Raw genomic sequence first — 15398 nt, 5'->3', positions numbered from 1 at the left:
CTCCCTACACAGCGTAGTGGAACTGAACATTTGGTTACTGTACAAGTGAAGCTCCTACTGTGTTTAGGAAACTGTGGCCCCCCTCCCTTTGTAGGCAGATATAGGCACACCACATCTAGCTTTGCACAGAAAAGATATTGTTGCTCATATGGGTGAAAGACGGTAGGCATACTGTTCCTGTGTCTACACAGCACTGAGGGAGTGAGAAAAAAAGGGGGGCTGTTGTGGCAACCTGTATGTGAACTGTGCATGATGTCAGATACAAAGAGGAGGTAAAAGAGAACAGTGACAGAAAAAAAGGACACTAATAGAATGTTCCCAATGCCTGTGTCATGTGGCAACTCAAGCATCTGCTACCACCCCCCACGCACCTGGTTTCTCAGTACATGCAGTGTGTACAGCTCCATGATGGTAAGCACTCATCAGAATCTGCCCAATAGGCATAGCATTACATACTCCGTTACAGTGCCTGTTCCATGCATCACAGCATTCCCACATTCACTGGGCAGTTTCTTTAGCAGCACAACCTCCCTCCATTATTTTCCAAGGATCTGTGCCTGGCCCAGCACTCTCCAAAATAACTGCATAATTCGGCCTACTCCAAATCGTTGGTGGTAAAACGTTTGTGTGGGGGGCAGGCCACAGTGAGAACAGCAGCCAAATGTTAAGTACAACATTCAAGTTGTACACCATACTAGATATGTCACCATGCCCATCTGTACACTTCAGCATCTCTGTGAGTTTCAAGAAAATGATTTCATGGTATATACTGCCCCAAAGAATGGAGGAAAATATACAGCACTGCATATGGGATAAATAACCATAAGAAATCAGTCAATTTATTTCACCATACATAAGATATGCGAGTTGTGATATAGATCACATGGAAAAATTGATATTCAAGTGGAGGAGTTGAGGCGGGATAAATGTAAAGTAGGGGGTGGAAGTGCGGTGTGTGATAGGTATAGTGCATATTGCCTCAAGTGAAAATGTAGTACTAAAGATTTATGAAAAATGCAATTAGGGCTGACCCAATGGCTTAGGATTGTGCACTGCGATGCAAAAAGCTAGATCCAGAAATGTTGCAGAGACAGCGTTCATAGCCCCTGGGTGGAGGGAGTCCGTCATTGCTCAAGGATGACCCAGAGTAGTCCAATTCTAGGCCCATGATTGTAGGGTTCTAAAGGGAACCTTGGTACATGGCCCCCATTCGAGGATTACCACTGCAATGGTCACGTTAAGCACATTGGGGCAAGATTTATAAAATAAGGGAAAATTCCACAGACAGTTGCAAATGAAGGCTCATAGCACCTGATCCCAGCTGTGGTTCTGACTTAGCTGGAAGGCAAAAGGAGCAGGAAGAAACTACCAGGTCAAGAAAAGGATAAAAAAAAAATTAAGAAATGCAAGCAGACACGTAACCGAGAAAAAATGAAATCATAGTAACATAGAAATATGCTGGCAGAAAAAGACCATATGACCTATCAATTCTGCCTATCCACACCAACTATTCAGCTCTACAATTTCTACCACGCCCTCAGAAATTCCTTGTTCATGACCAATGCTTTTTTGAATTCAGATCCTGTCCTTGTCTCCACCACCTCCATGGGGAGGCTGTTCCATGCATCCATTACTCACTCTGTAAATCAGTTCAATAAAATATTACCTAAATACTTTAAAAAGATTACAAATATAGCAAAAGCACTTTTATATTCAATTGCTTTCCAAATAATAAAAAGAATAAAGAAAGTTTCCAAAGAACAACAGAGTCCAATAATCTGCAGAAGTTCTCTCCAAGCATGCCAGACATTCAAAGACCTGAAAGGTATTAATGCACAGGAAGCAAATATATATATATATCTATATCTATATCTATCATGCATGTTCATTGTGGATGTCCTGAAAACCAGATCTATTTGTGACACTCCAGGCCTGGAGAGTTACCTATCCCTTTTCTAGAAAAAGGAGTCATATGTGGCTCCGAGGGGGGCTGACTGAGAAGAAACATTAAGAAATATTGTTTCATGGAAAGGGTGATGGAAGTGTGTAGGTGGCTAAAACTGTAATCAAGTTTAAGAGTGCATGGGATAAGATTCTACGTGCATGGGATAAGATTCTACAATTGCTAGAAGTGGGAAGAACAGAAAGCAAAGAGGTTAATATGAAAGGTTTATCGTACTGAGAGGAGACGTACACTGTTGGTGCAGACACGTTATATGAATGTACATTGTTGATTTTATCCGGACCATCACCTGAACACTGTTCTTTGATTATCAAGCCCCTGAGGTGGCGAAACTCTGCCAGAGTCGGGCAATTGTATTTGATCCTTTACGTCTCCTTGATTAAAGTTTGAAAAAGACGCTCTTTGGCATCCTCCTGTTTTTGCTTCCCTACAGAACTTGGACGATGGACATTGCTGGCAGTTAGAATATTACAGGCATGGAAAAGGTGAGGTACTGGAGGGAACTAAGTGGGGATCTTATATGCTCTTCTACCAAAGATGGAGTACCAAGGAGCAAGATAAAGACTGTGAAACATTGCAGGTGGAAACACATTATGGCTGGCAGCTGGGATGTACCCCTAGCAACTGGAAAAACTGGGCAAATTGGATGGCCGGATTGTCTTTTTCTGCCATTTACTATGTTGCTAACATTACATGCCTAGGGAAGCATTGCTACAGACAGAACTGTAGCAGAAATTGTAAACTGCCTTCACTATCCCCTGTTATGAAAGAAACTATAATCATCTGGGGGTGAGGTTCAGTCTTATTTTAAACCTGCTGTAAGTAGGAGAGAGAAGAGGGAGAATTTTAGAGCTGGGAAGATAGTTCAAATATTAGAACAAGTGGGGAAAGAAAAAACAGAAATGAGCTCTTGCTAATACAAATCGTAAGTTAGCATATTTTGGAATTTAATACTAAGAATATTTCTTCTCATATAAAAAAAGACTCAAGTTAAGAGTGAAAAAAACTAACTGGATAACAAGTCATATCAGCTGATTGCTCTTTGGATAATAGGGAAGGAGGATTTATGAAAGATGTGCCTGCCTTTCTCCATCCATCCTCAAAGGCTGAGAATGAACCTCAACATGCCAAAGACTCAGTAGCCAGAATTAGAAATCAAAACTAGGTCAACTAGGTGTTCTATATATTTAATCATTTTAAACCTCTCAATCCTGGCCTCGACAAGGTCGCTCAAAGCAGTCAGTATACAGGATATAAAGTTATAAAATGCACAACATAGTAGCTCTCAGTGCTAAACAAACCATCAAGTGTTTCTTTTTTCCTTGATAAGAAAAAAACATACCGCTTTCTGCTCATTAAGAATATGGTTTTTCTCACGTGCTTCTTCTTCATATTTTATTCGAAGAGCCTCAAGTGATTCTTTATCAGAAAGGTCCTTTTTCATCTGAGCCTCCAGCACCTGAAGGGAGCAAAATTAGCTACATGAATTTATCTCCATTTCCTGATGGACATAGAAGTATTCAGTTGATATGCAAAGCACTGTATGAGAATTGAAACACATTTGTATCATCAAAGGAACTCTCTCAAGGAAAAAAAATGGAACTGTTACATTTGAACAGTTTATAATGAGCATCAAATTAATGTGAGCCCATAAGGATTAGTCCACTCGGAGATATTAATTTTCAACACCTTCTGTGGACAAAATTTCTTGAAATAAACCTCAATATTATAAAATCCTGACCTTCAAAAAATAATGAAAATCAAATGCACAAGATGGGGTCCATTTAAAAAAGTCTCTCATGAGAGACTGCTCAGGAAAATTTAAAAATGTACATACCGCATATCAAATTTTCTATGTAGTTTCCGAGGATACATTGATAGTACCAATAAAAACAAATACATAGAGCAATAAAATATTCAAGCCAATAAAAAAACACATTCATCAAATGCATAAACAATAAAATGACATTCAAAAACAATAAGAACAAACAAAACATTAAACAATGCTCTAATCACTTGTACAACTGAAGTACCATCAAATATTTAATAACGTGCCAAAATGGAACACAATCTATTCAAATATGTATAAGAAATGCCATTAAACATGCTTGAACTGCTCTTCAAATCTGTATAGGAAAAGCCTGTTGAAGAGAAAGCTCTTAACCAACTTTCTGAATTTTAAAAAAAGAGCTCTCCTTAAAAGTGAATGAGGCAGACTTCCACAATTCCGGGCCTTTGACATAAAATAAATGCTTGCATACTCATCTGGTCTTACCAAACTAAAAGAAGGAAAGCAGAGCTACTTACTGTAACAGTTGTTCTCCTAGGACAGCAGGATGTAAGTCTTCACACATGGGTGACATCATTGGATGGAGCCCAGCACGCAATTTTGATCTCAAAGATTCTAGAACTCTTGAACATGCTCTGAGCATGTGCAGCTGTACTCATCACCCTGCCCCCTAGGCAGAATACCTTAGTCCATGACAGCCAATACATGGAGAAACCAACTCCCAGGGGAGGTGGGTGGGTTTTGTGAGGACTAACATCCTGCTGTCCTAGGAGAACACCTGTTACAGGTAAGCAACTCTGCTTTTTCCTAGGACAAGCAGGATGGTATTCCTCACACATGGGTGAATCCCTAGCTATAGGCTGTCCAAATAGGCAAAGCAGGAAACCGCACAGTGCTGAAGCACTATCTCTCTCCTTTGCCTTGAGGCAGCTGACCTACCAGGGGTCCAGGCTGGAGAAGAGTTGGGTTTCTACAAAGAAAAAGCATAGAAAAGACTAAGGCAGAGGAGTGATGCAAGCGTAAGCAGAAGCAAACTCCGCATCACATAAAACAGTACAAGCAGGGTTCCTGATAAGTAACCTGACAAAAGTGGGTCTAGAACCTAATGGATACAGGAAGAACCCAGAGGTCTAGACAAGAGAAAAGCTCTTGGAAGAAGACCACACAGTTTCCGGTGTTAAAAAAGAACAAAACCAACCGAAAAAATGAAGCCCAAGCACCCCCCAGAGAGAAACTGCAGTCTGCTGACATCTGAAGGATCAAATGTTTCTGCAGAAGAGTGCCCAGGTTTGGCTGGTAGGTATAATGGGCAGAAGAAACCCAAACAACTCTTGGAAGAACAAGCAGTGAACCATGTCAGGGCCTGGGAAAGACACTGCATGCTGAAGCATCAGATCTAGCTGACCGTGCAGGACAGCGCCAAGGGTTTCAGGGGATGAAGGGCAATCCGTGAAACAGACCTGTAGCCCAAAACTCCCAAACAGGGAGATGAGATAGGCCTGAAGCTCATCCAAGAACACCTGTCAAGAAAAGTTCATCTATCCTGGCACAGGATAGCACAGGAGAGCAGGAAGGACCTTTGGATAACCTAGAGCAATGAGAAAAACTAAAAGCAGTATTCGCCAGAGCATGGCAAAAATATATGGAAAAATGTGGGTGTATCTTGCCCTGCAGGTATACAGAAGATATACCACGAATGCCTTAGCCCTTCCTCCCCTCCCCTGACAATCCAACTGGAAGTCAGAAGAAGCGAAGAACACAAGGAGGCAGACTGGTGGGCTGCCAGGGCAAGCACAAGATACCAGGATATCTATCAACCCCAAGCGAACAACTCACTGCCGATCCAGCCGGGAGTTACCCACAGAGACAGAGCTCTCAGCCAACTTGGAACAGTGAAAAATGTGAACGAATACCCAAGGGAAGAAATCCCAAAAACTCCACTAGAAGCCAGGGAGTCGCATGTGCAAACCTCGGTAGAACAGAATTTCATTACTGGACCAGAAACCAGGCCCAGGGCAATCTTGGAACTGATTGCCAAGCACCTGGCTGAGATATCACTACCCCAGCACCAGAAGTGCATAAACTTTCTCCCCAGGAAGCACATAGTCCAGCAATGTTGCAGCGAGGGTGAGCCCAAAAAAGAGGAGAATAGCTTGCATGGTACTGCGAGCAAGAGCAGCACCTCTGTTGTGGGGTCACTTGGCCCCAACTCCCTCAGTCATGGACATGGCGAAAGGATGAAAAGCATGCTCACCCATTTTATAGACTAGAACTCTCCTCACAGAGGAGGGTCCCACAGGCAAGAATGACTGGCAATAGCGGTCCCTAAAAAGATGCCCAAAGAAGCCAGCAGGTACCAAAGTGAGTCCGGAGCAGAGGAAATCCTGGAGGGTCAAGGGAGCCATACTGGACAGGCTCCCTTGTGAATAGACCTGCTGTGTCTTAGTGCAACCGAGGGAGAGCACTTCCACTCAACCGGTTCTAGAGGCTGGCAAAGAACCATAAATGAACAGCAGCCAGAGCAGAGCAATCCCTTCTCTGGGAACAGAAGAAGAACAAGGTACACCCCCCTCAAAAGAATGCACAGTCAGGCATCCAGAGGGGAGCCCAGTCAAATCCCCCCTTCCAGAAGGGAGAGGGAAGCAATGAGATTAGGGCCTCCCCATCCCGAAAGACCTTTCAACTCCCCAGGGGAAAGTTGAGGCACAATCGCTGCTGAAGCAACCGTAATCCATCACAGGCAGCCACCTTTGGATGGGGGAGTTTGCCACCGTAATCCATGAAGGGGCCCCAGTGAGAACGGGCCAATGACAGCTGCTGCCAAGCCTTGGCCTCCAAGGAGACGCACCTGATTCAAGAACTGAGAGAAAACCCCGCAAGGGATAGAGAAGCCTCACCCGTGTCCTCAGTTTTGGACCCGGGAGAGGTCGAAAGAAACATTCTTCTGCCGAGGGAGAAGAGGACACCTGAACTACTCTCCCAATGTCTACACCCCTCAGGGTCCGACCAGGAACGCAGTCCTAGGTCAGTCCTGTGGTTGCGGAACACAATCCTATTGTGTCTGCCCAGAGGGAAAAACACACACAGACACCCAGACGGCAGAGAGTAACCAGAGGAACGAACCCTCTGCTGTAAAAGCACGCTGAGCGGTACTTCATGCAGTGGTATCCCATCCTACGGATGGCTGTATACTTCTGATCTCATGCGCCGGGCCTGTGGGCAGAATCCCACGCTACAGCTAGGACAGTGCACCATGTGCCAAAATTGGTGGCTCATGCTGCCCCATGACAAAGCACAGAGTACGTAATGACACCTCCCCCACCAGTGCTCCTCAGCACAGTGTGGGTGCAGAACTGACAAGGAGGCTGGGATCGTGACGAGACGATGGCAAAACCCTGGTATGGCTGAGGACAGCACAGACAGGGAGAATGCCATCTGCCATTGCCCGAGGCACTTGGAGTAGATGCCTAGCTTTCCCAACTGTGCATGTTGCGCACAAACACTAACTCCAGTGACGTGAAGAACAGAGTTACAACGGCATCCCCAGAAACACTGGTGCTCTGGGTAAGGCATGGTGGAGGTCTATGTCGTCATCCCCTCCAGAAGCTGATAAAACTGCAAGAGGTGGGCCCTTGAACTGCATCTGGAATGGCTCACCTTCGATTCCCTCAGGGAACGACGGCAACGAAGTCCCTGGTGACCAAAGATGCTCAAGGGGTTCTGCGGTCATGTCCTGCAGTCTTCAACTGCAGCCACTGGTGCCTACAGTGGTGACAGTGCCCATAGGACCCATGGCACTTTCACACTCACCAACACAAAGCCACAACAAAGGCACTCAGCAACTCTGCACCCATGGCTTTGATGGCACTTGACATTGACCGCCCGGTGGCCCCAATAGAGACTGTGGTGCCTGAAGGAATCAATATACCAGTGGTACCAAGGAGGCCATGGGCACCTGCAGGGAGAGGCCCTGCAACCCATACACAGATCACCGATGCCCAAAGGAACCAATGACTGCCAGAGTCATCAACTGCTCCCCTCGGCTCACTTATTCATCGATGGCATCAATGCAGCAAGCTCGAGAGTTTTGCAAGTATTAAGGCTCCAATAGCTGCAGCCTGTGAAAGGACAGCACAGAGCTCCTTAGTACCTTGTAGAGGACACCAAGAAGCCTTGAGGGCACAGGACCACTGCTCTCTGATGCCCCAGCTTATCAGGGTGCCTCGAATAGATGGCAACCCCTGTGCTCAATCAGTTCCAGGTCAAAAAAACCCCTGCCACCCAAGGGCTGCAGGGTCACACGGGGGGGCTTCCCGGCAGTCGATGGCCTCAGGGACAATCAGGGCACTCAATAACAAAGCCAGCACCTGGTCAGTGGTGCTCGATGATGTTGAGGTGGGAACAAGAAGCATCGATGTCCCAAGGCTTCCACGGTGGCCTGGAGAGCATCAATGGTATCAGAGTAGCACCGCATCGTGATGGCTGAGGCCTGCACTAGCATCAAAGCCAAATGCACCTTGATGACCTAATGGGCGGCAGTGGTCTCAATGCTACACACCTCGACAGCATAGAGGGTTGCCACAGCATCGAGGCTAAGCACCTCAACAGCATCGAGGGTCTGCTACCGCTTCAAGCTCAACAGCCTCGAGGGTGGCCATGCCACGTACCTTGATAGGGTCGAGGGCGTCGATGGCGTTTATGGCACCATGGGTCTCAAGGGCCCTGCAGATATCAGGAGTACCGCAGGCAGAGGGCACTGCGGCTTCAATGGTGCCGCAGCACTGAGGGCACTGCAGCTTCAATGGCATCATGGTGTCTATGGCATCGCAGTATTGGTGGCATCGCAGCCTTGATCAATGGCATCAGTTTGCGCTGCTACTCCACCACATCAATGTCCAAGCTGGTGCAGCAAGACTCCACTTCCAAAAATGCAGACGGCACAGAAGGCCTCTATGGCACGCACCTAGACAGCATCAAGGGTAACCATGGTGCACAATGGTGTGCCTGGTCCTTAACGCGGTCCTAACATCGATGTGTCATGGGCAACCAAAAATGAGCATGGCACAGAGGTGTGGCAGCAAGCTGCTAAGCCCAGGCTCCTGCTCTCCCTCTCTCCAAGGAGACAGCACTGCCAAGACTGGCAAGCAGGAGGGGAGGTTATGTCTTCCAGGGCTTCCTTGGGTTGTGGGGAGGTTGAGCTCTCCTCCTCACAGAAACAGCATGGTCCTCGATCCTTGCACCATCTGAATCCATCGATGAGCAGATTGAGAAACAGAAGAAAAGCCTTGCAAGATTTAATATGCACAAATACAAAATGATGCACACAGGGAAAAATAATCCAAACTATATGTACACAATGCTGGGTTCCATATTACGAGTTGCTACTCAGAAAGTCATTGTGGACAATAAACTGAAGTAACAGTTAAGTGTACAGCAGCAGTCAAAACAGGAAATAGAATAAGAGCAATTATTCAGAAAGAAATACAGAATAAATCTAATATAATGATTCAATAAAAATCCATGTGCAACCGCAGCTAGAGTACTGTGTGCAGATCTAGTCCTATCATCTCAAAAAAGATACAGCAGCACTAGAAGAAGTACAGAGAAGGCAAAAAAAAAAAAAGATAAAGGGGATGGAGTGGCTCCCTTATGAAAAAAAGGTAAGTTAGGGTTCTTCAGCTCGCCAAAGAGATGAGAGAGTCTGTAATGAGGGTTTATAAACTCACATGTGGAATGAAATAAGTTAAAAGGAAAGCTATTTCCTTTTCAAATAGTACTACCAACATTCCATGAAACTAACTAGAAGCAGATTTAAAACCAATCTAAGAAAGCCATTTTTCAGTCAATGCACAATTAAGCTGAGGAGTTAGTTCCTGAAGGATGCGATCAAGTTTAATAGAATAGCTGGATTTACAATGTTCCTGGAGTATAAATCCATTAACAGTTGTTAGCCAGAAAGACTTGGGGTTCACAATCTTTTACTTCTGGGAGTGAGCAGCAGGGAGGTACTTGGTCATTCCAAATGACCAGATTGACCACTGTGAGAGAAGATGCAGTGTTTGATGGACTATTGAGCTTACTCAGCACAGTACTGTGGCAGAGCTGTTAATATTCCTCTCATAATGAAAACCTGTCCAATAATGCTAAGGAAAGTATAACTACATATGAAAAAAAAAGCATAAAAATTTGCATGCAAAACTTCTCTATGAAGATTATATGGATCTGAAGATGTGTAAAGAATTTTCCTTACTTTGACTTTCTCCTCATAGATTTGTTCTTTCTGTTTCAGATGCATCTCCAGTCGCTGTACTGCTAGTTGGGCCTCCCGGTGTTTTTCTTCCAGTTCCTGAATGTAATAAAGGATTTTTGTCAGGCAGGTACAACAGAAAACACACAGTTAGTAATAAAACATTGCATATTTGCAACATGTTCTCTTTGTGGACAATAGGGCAATCAGCCATGTAGAGTATTCCTAGAGAGCTCTGGAAAGCATAGAAGGTTTTTCCTAGCATGCACCCTCAGTCTTACATATCATCTTAAAACAAATCAAATCCATAAAGGGAGAATGATGGTAATGTGGTGGCTGATGAACCTGTGGTTCACAGAGAACACCCGTTATAGGTAAACAACTTTGTTTTGTCCAAGGACAAGCAGGATTAATCACAAATGGCAAATCCTAGTTAAAGAGGAGATAACAGAAGCAGTAAGCCCACCAATGCAGAGACTACACAAATTTCCTGAGAACACAGCCCAAAACAATATACTGGTCTTGTGTGTGATGAAGATGGATTCTACCCCTTAAAGAGACTCCAGAACACAAACTAGCAAAACCTACTGGCACATCAGAAGTCAGTGCCTATACAGTAAGGGGAAATAAATAAATGGATTGAATTCTATGTCACAGCCTTCTAAAATCACCACAATGGCAACTTGAGCCACCAATGCTGACATGGCTCTGTCGCCACCTCCCTTTAGATATCTGCCTAAAGTAAGATCTGCTTGGCATAAGAGGAGATACAATCTCCTAGCAAATTGGAAATTATTTGCTTATACCAATCCTAGCCCCAAAGGGATCAAATAAAAAATTTAGATGTACTTGTATTCTGCATTAGCACTGTCTGAGACAGAATGCTGGGCTCCATGGACCTTTGTCTGACCCAGCCTGGCAATTCTTATGTTCTCAATCTCTTAAGGGATTTGGTCCAATACAGATAAAAGATAAGAGGTCTTTTGTAATCCAAACTGTGCTTCTTCACATGTATGAACACACAGCCTAGGGGAAAACAATGGTAGAAAATCTGACATCACTGTAGGCAGGAACTGGGATGAGTGAGATCATTGTATTATAATAAAACTTAGTATACAGTAAGTCACTAGTGCTTAGATTTCACTGACTGAGGGCAGAAGGAACCAGCACCAAAAATATGACCTTCCAAGTCAGGCACCTCAGTTCACAAGTGTTCAGGGATACAAAACAGGCTTTCATCAACTGAGTCAAACCCACATGATGATACAGATAGCCTAAATAAATCTGACAACTGTACAAAGCGCCAAATGCACAAAGGTGTATGCTAAGAGTTGGTTTTCAGGTCAGACTGAAATTCATAGAATGGTTAGTATGGTTACCCAATGATCTCACCCTTTCATCAAAAAAGTAAGAGTGTTCTATGTGGTCACAAATATTTGAGCCACGCGAGGTCGTAATTAGGGGAGGCTCTTTAAAAATATCGTGCAGTACCACGATGTGCCAATATTTTCTTAGGGAATAGCCACTGCTATTAATTGCATCAGTAGCATGGGATCTTATTAATGTTTGGGTACTTGCCAGGTTCTTGTGGCCTGGTTTGGCCTATGTTGGAAACAGGATGCTGGGCTTATGGACCCTTGGTCTGATCCAGTATGGCAATTTCTTATGTTCTTATTAGAGTAGTGTGTGTATAGTAAAACTCCTTCATTTACACCTTCTTCTCTAAATTAAAAGAAATGGTCTTAGCCATTCTCTGAACAAAAAGTGGAAAGGCTGATTCACAGATGAGGATCTATTCCTGATCTGTGGAGGAAAGGGGTCTGATTTATTTTATTTTAAAACATTTATATGCTGTAACAATCCAATGTTCTTGGCTGCTTGCAATAAAACATGGGTGGCGTCCTCTGTACTGTATTCCTCCAACTTTACAAATGACATTGAGGGTATGGTCGCACTGGAAGTCAAATTTGGTGGGTAACAGCTTATATTTTTACATCTCTTTTTCATAACTCGTCCTTCCATATTGGTTTGCATGCTAAAGGCTTTGAGACATGGATATCAGTTGGCATACATGCATAGAGCACCTTTTCTGCAGTGGCACCTTTTTATCTCCCAATGATATATCTAGCAAGTATAATATGGGGAGGATGAATTTTTTAGAATATGCTCAATTATGGCATTTTTTTCTTGTTGCTGCAGAATAAGAATGCTCTATGTCAGGGAAAATCGTTATTTGAAAAGTATTGTAGCTAGGTTGATACCCTGAAGGGCTAAGTTTCTAAAGTGTATTGTTTGCTCAATGAGCCCATCCCTAATAAGTTTCATTATATGAGGGCTTGGGAAGCAGATTTGGGAGTCTCCATGAATGAGGCAGACTGGGATTCTATTTTCTCCTGTGCTAGCAGAAGCTCCATCTCTACTTGTCTTCAAGAAAATTGCTACAAGCTGTTTTGCTGGCACCTAACCCCAGCCAATCTCCATCGTATGTATCACTCAATAACTGAATTGTGTTGGCGACAATGTAGGGAAGTGGGCACTTACATACATATCTGGTGGCATCGTAGTTATTGTCCCCTTCTGGCATCAAATTGCTGATTGGATTTCATCTATTTTACGGGTGGGGGATGTATATGATGCTTGTTTTATTCTGCTTGGGAAACTGGTTGAAGGCCTTGCACTTCATCAACAAAGATTGTGTCAACAGATTTTCGTTGCTGCCAGGTGCGAGGTGGCTTTACTGTGGAAACATTCTGATGCCCCCTCTCTTCAAGACAGCGTTTCTAAATATTATGACTTATTTTTTTCTCTTTTTAGTTTATCAATGCATGCTCTTTAGGTGTTGTTCTGGGTTACGCATCCTTGTACTACTTCGCTGTTCAATGCAGTGGGATTTATGATACCTAAAAGTTCATGCTGTTGTGGTGGGTGGGTGGTACTGGGGGGGGGGGGTATGGAAACTATGGTTGTTAGTTTACTTGACCTTTTATGGTACGGTTTTCTTTGTGAACATCCAATAAAAATTTCCAATTACAATAAAACACGGGAATTCTGTGAAAATTCTTTGGAACCAGAATCTGTAGCAGCAGAAACATTTTAATAGAATCACAACATTTGTTGAAATTTGGACACATGTAGATGTTTATCATTGGATTGTGTAGGGTTCATACTCTGTTAATAAGTACCATGAGTATGTCCATAATTTTAATTTTATTCTCCCATGTAATTGTTTGTGTAACTTATTTACTTTTAATATTTTAATAAAGAAACCCGGGCTTTCTTTTGGAACCAGAATCAGACCAGTAAGCAGCACCCCAGGACTCTACTGAAATTAAAACTGGAGCTGAAGCCTGGGAAGGTACCAACCCTAAAGTCTTAGCCTTAATAGGAATACCTGATGGCTCCGAGTGTCAGGTCTGAATAATGCAGTACAATTGGGAAGGCTTCCCTTACAGATGCCATACAGCTCCTGATCATCACAGAAAGCATCAATGCTGAACCTCAATGCTCTTGCTGAAATGCCAATGCAAATATTGGCTGTCAGGCTGTGATCATAGTTAGTTGAGCAAATTTATTTTTTATTTATTTAAAAACTTTTCTATACTGTCGTTTAGTGATATACCATCACAATGGTTTACAGATAGGCACATAAATAAGTTTGTTTTGGTTTCTAATTTATCTAGTAGGTGCCAATAAATTTTTCTGTTACATGATTCAAATAATATTGCTATATGGAAAATGGACTGGAAATTCCATCAAATGAGATATACTGTACTTTTCTTAAATTAATACTTAAGTATGCGAAAAAATAATAAAGAAAGCATATATGTTATTCGGTGACTTTTAACTGTGTTTTAGAAGTTCTTTTTTCGTTCATTAGTATTACTTACTTCCCACTCTCATTTGGAAAGCTTTTTTGAAGAGCCATGTTTTTAAACTTTTTTTTTTTTTAAGAGCTTTAGATCTCTCATTAGTCTTATTTCGAGTGGCATTGTGTTCCATAATGTTGGACCGGCTAAGGATGGTGCTCTCTCTCTCACTTGGGTCAGTTTAGCTGTCTTTACAGAGGGTGTGGTTAGTAGAACTTTATTGGCTGATCTGAGATTTCTCTGGGGGACATGTATCCTTGGGAGATAGTATACTCTAATAACATAGAAACGACGGCAAAAAAATACCAATTGGCCCATTCAGTCTGCCCAGTAAGCTCCCACACTTATTTTCCCATACTTATCTGTTTCACTGACCACCAAGTTCAGGGCCCTTGTTGGTAACTGTTTGATTCGAATTTCCTGCCACCCCCTGCCGTTGATACAGAGAGTAATGTTGGAGTTGCATCAAAGGTGAATCATAAGGCTTGATGGTTAAGGGCAGTAACCGCCGCATCAAGCAAGTTTCCCAAGACTACACACATCAATGCCTTGTTGGATGCTGTCTGAATGTAAATCCTCTTTTCTACATTTCCATAAGCTCCATTAACAGTCTTAGCATAGGTGTTGGTTGTTGTAGGGTGGGTGCTAACCTACTCCAAGGTCATCTCTGCAAATCTCCCTGGGTTCTTATCAGGGACATCCTATGTACTATGTTCAACATCTCCTCAGGATCATATAAAGGTGTGTGCAAAGGGGAACAATACTGTCACTTGCCTGTTTTTTTTTGTAATTTCTCTCAGTTACATGTAAACAGATATAAAAAAAAGTTGTTAAATAAATAAATGCCGCCTAGGATGCTTGATTTACAAGGTTGTGTTAGGTACCCTCAGTCTACGTCAGTCCAGGGGCAAAGCTTCAGGCTGCCAGCAGCAGCAGTTAGCCCAGGAGTTGAGACAGCATTGTTCCAAGTCCCCCCACCTCGTCTCTCTATTGTATACCGCCTGGAGCACATGATTTAAAGGGCTTATAGTTAGCCCCCTCAGTCTATGCCAGTCAGAGGGAGAGCTACAAACTACCAACAGCAGTAGAGGTAGCTGGGAAGTCAGGCCAGTGCTGATACGAGTCTCCCTACCTCTTACCTCACCCGAATCTCTCATTCCTGTGCAGTGGACAACAGTAATTCCCCTTCCTTCTGATTTCTGCACCTAAGATGCATAAACCTGCATTTTTTAGCACTGAAATTTAGCTACCACATAACCAATAAAGCCTCAAGCTTTCTTATATCACTGCTTTTGCCATATGCTCCCTCAAGTGTGTCCACTATGTTGCAGATCTTTGCGTAATCCTTTTCCTTTTAACCCGTCTGCAATATTGCTCACAGATACTGAACAAAACTGGCCTAAGGACTGATCTCTGAAGCACTCCATTGAAGCTTTCTTTTTTCAAAGCAAACTCCATTTACTACAACGTTCTTCTGTCTATCCCTCAATCAGTTTCTAATCCAGACCATCACTAAGTCCCACCCCTACACTA

At 43.3% G+C, this 15398-nt stretch overlaps 1 protein-coding gene across 12 annotated transcripts in view; it reads right to left on the bottom strand.

Annotated features, from left to right (window-relative positions):
* Positions 1-15398, bottom strand: part of CIT (citron rho-interacting serine/threonine kinase) — a 424741-nt gene that overhangs the window by 155142 nt on the left and 254201 nt on the right. For all 12 annotated transcript variants that reach the window (XM_029571779.1, XM_029571775.1, XM_029571774.1 and 9 more), the window contains 2 exons: positions 10003-10098; positions 3306-3422 (listed from right to left, as the gene is read on the bottom strand). In XM_029571779.1, the coding sequence (XP_029427639.1) occupies positions 3306-3422; positions 10003-10098 (213 nt within the window). The remainder of the gene's footprint in view (positions 1-3305; positions 3423-10002; positions 10099-15398) is intronic.

This window comes from Rhinatrema bivittatum, chromosome 11 (assembly GCF_901001135.1).
Source record: "Rhinatrema bivittatum chromosome 11, aRhiBiv1.1, whole genome shotgun sequence".
NCBI classification, from domain to species: Eukaryota; Metazoa; Chordata; class Amphibia; order Gymnophiona; family Rhinatrematidae; genus Rhinatrema; species Rhinatrema bivittatum.
This window is presented reverse-complemented; position numbering and strand designations above follow the sequence as displayed.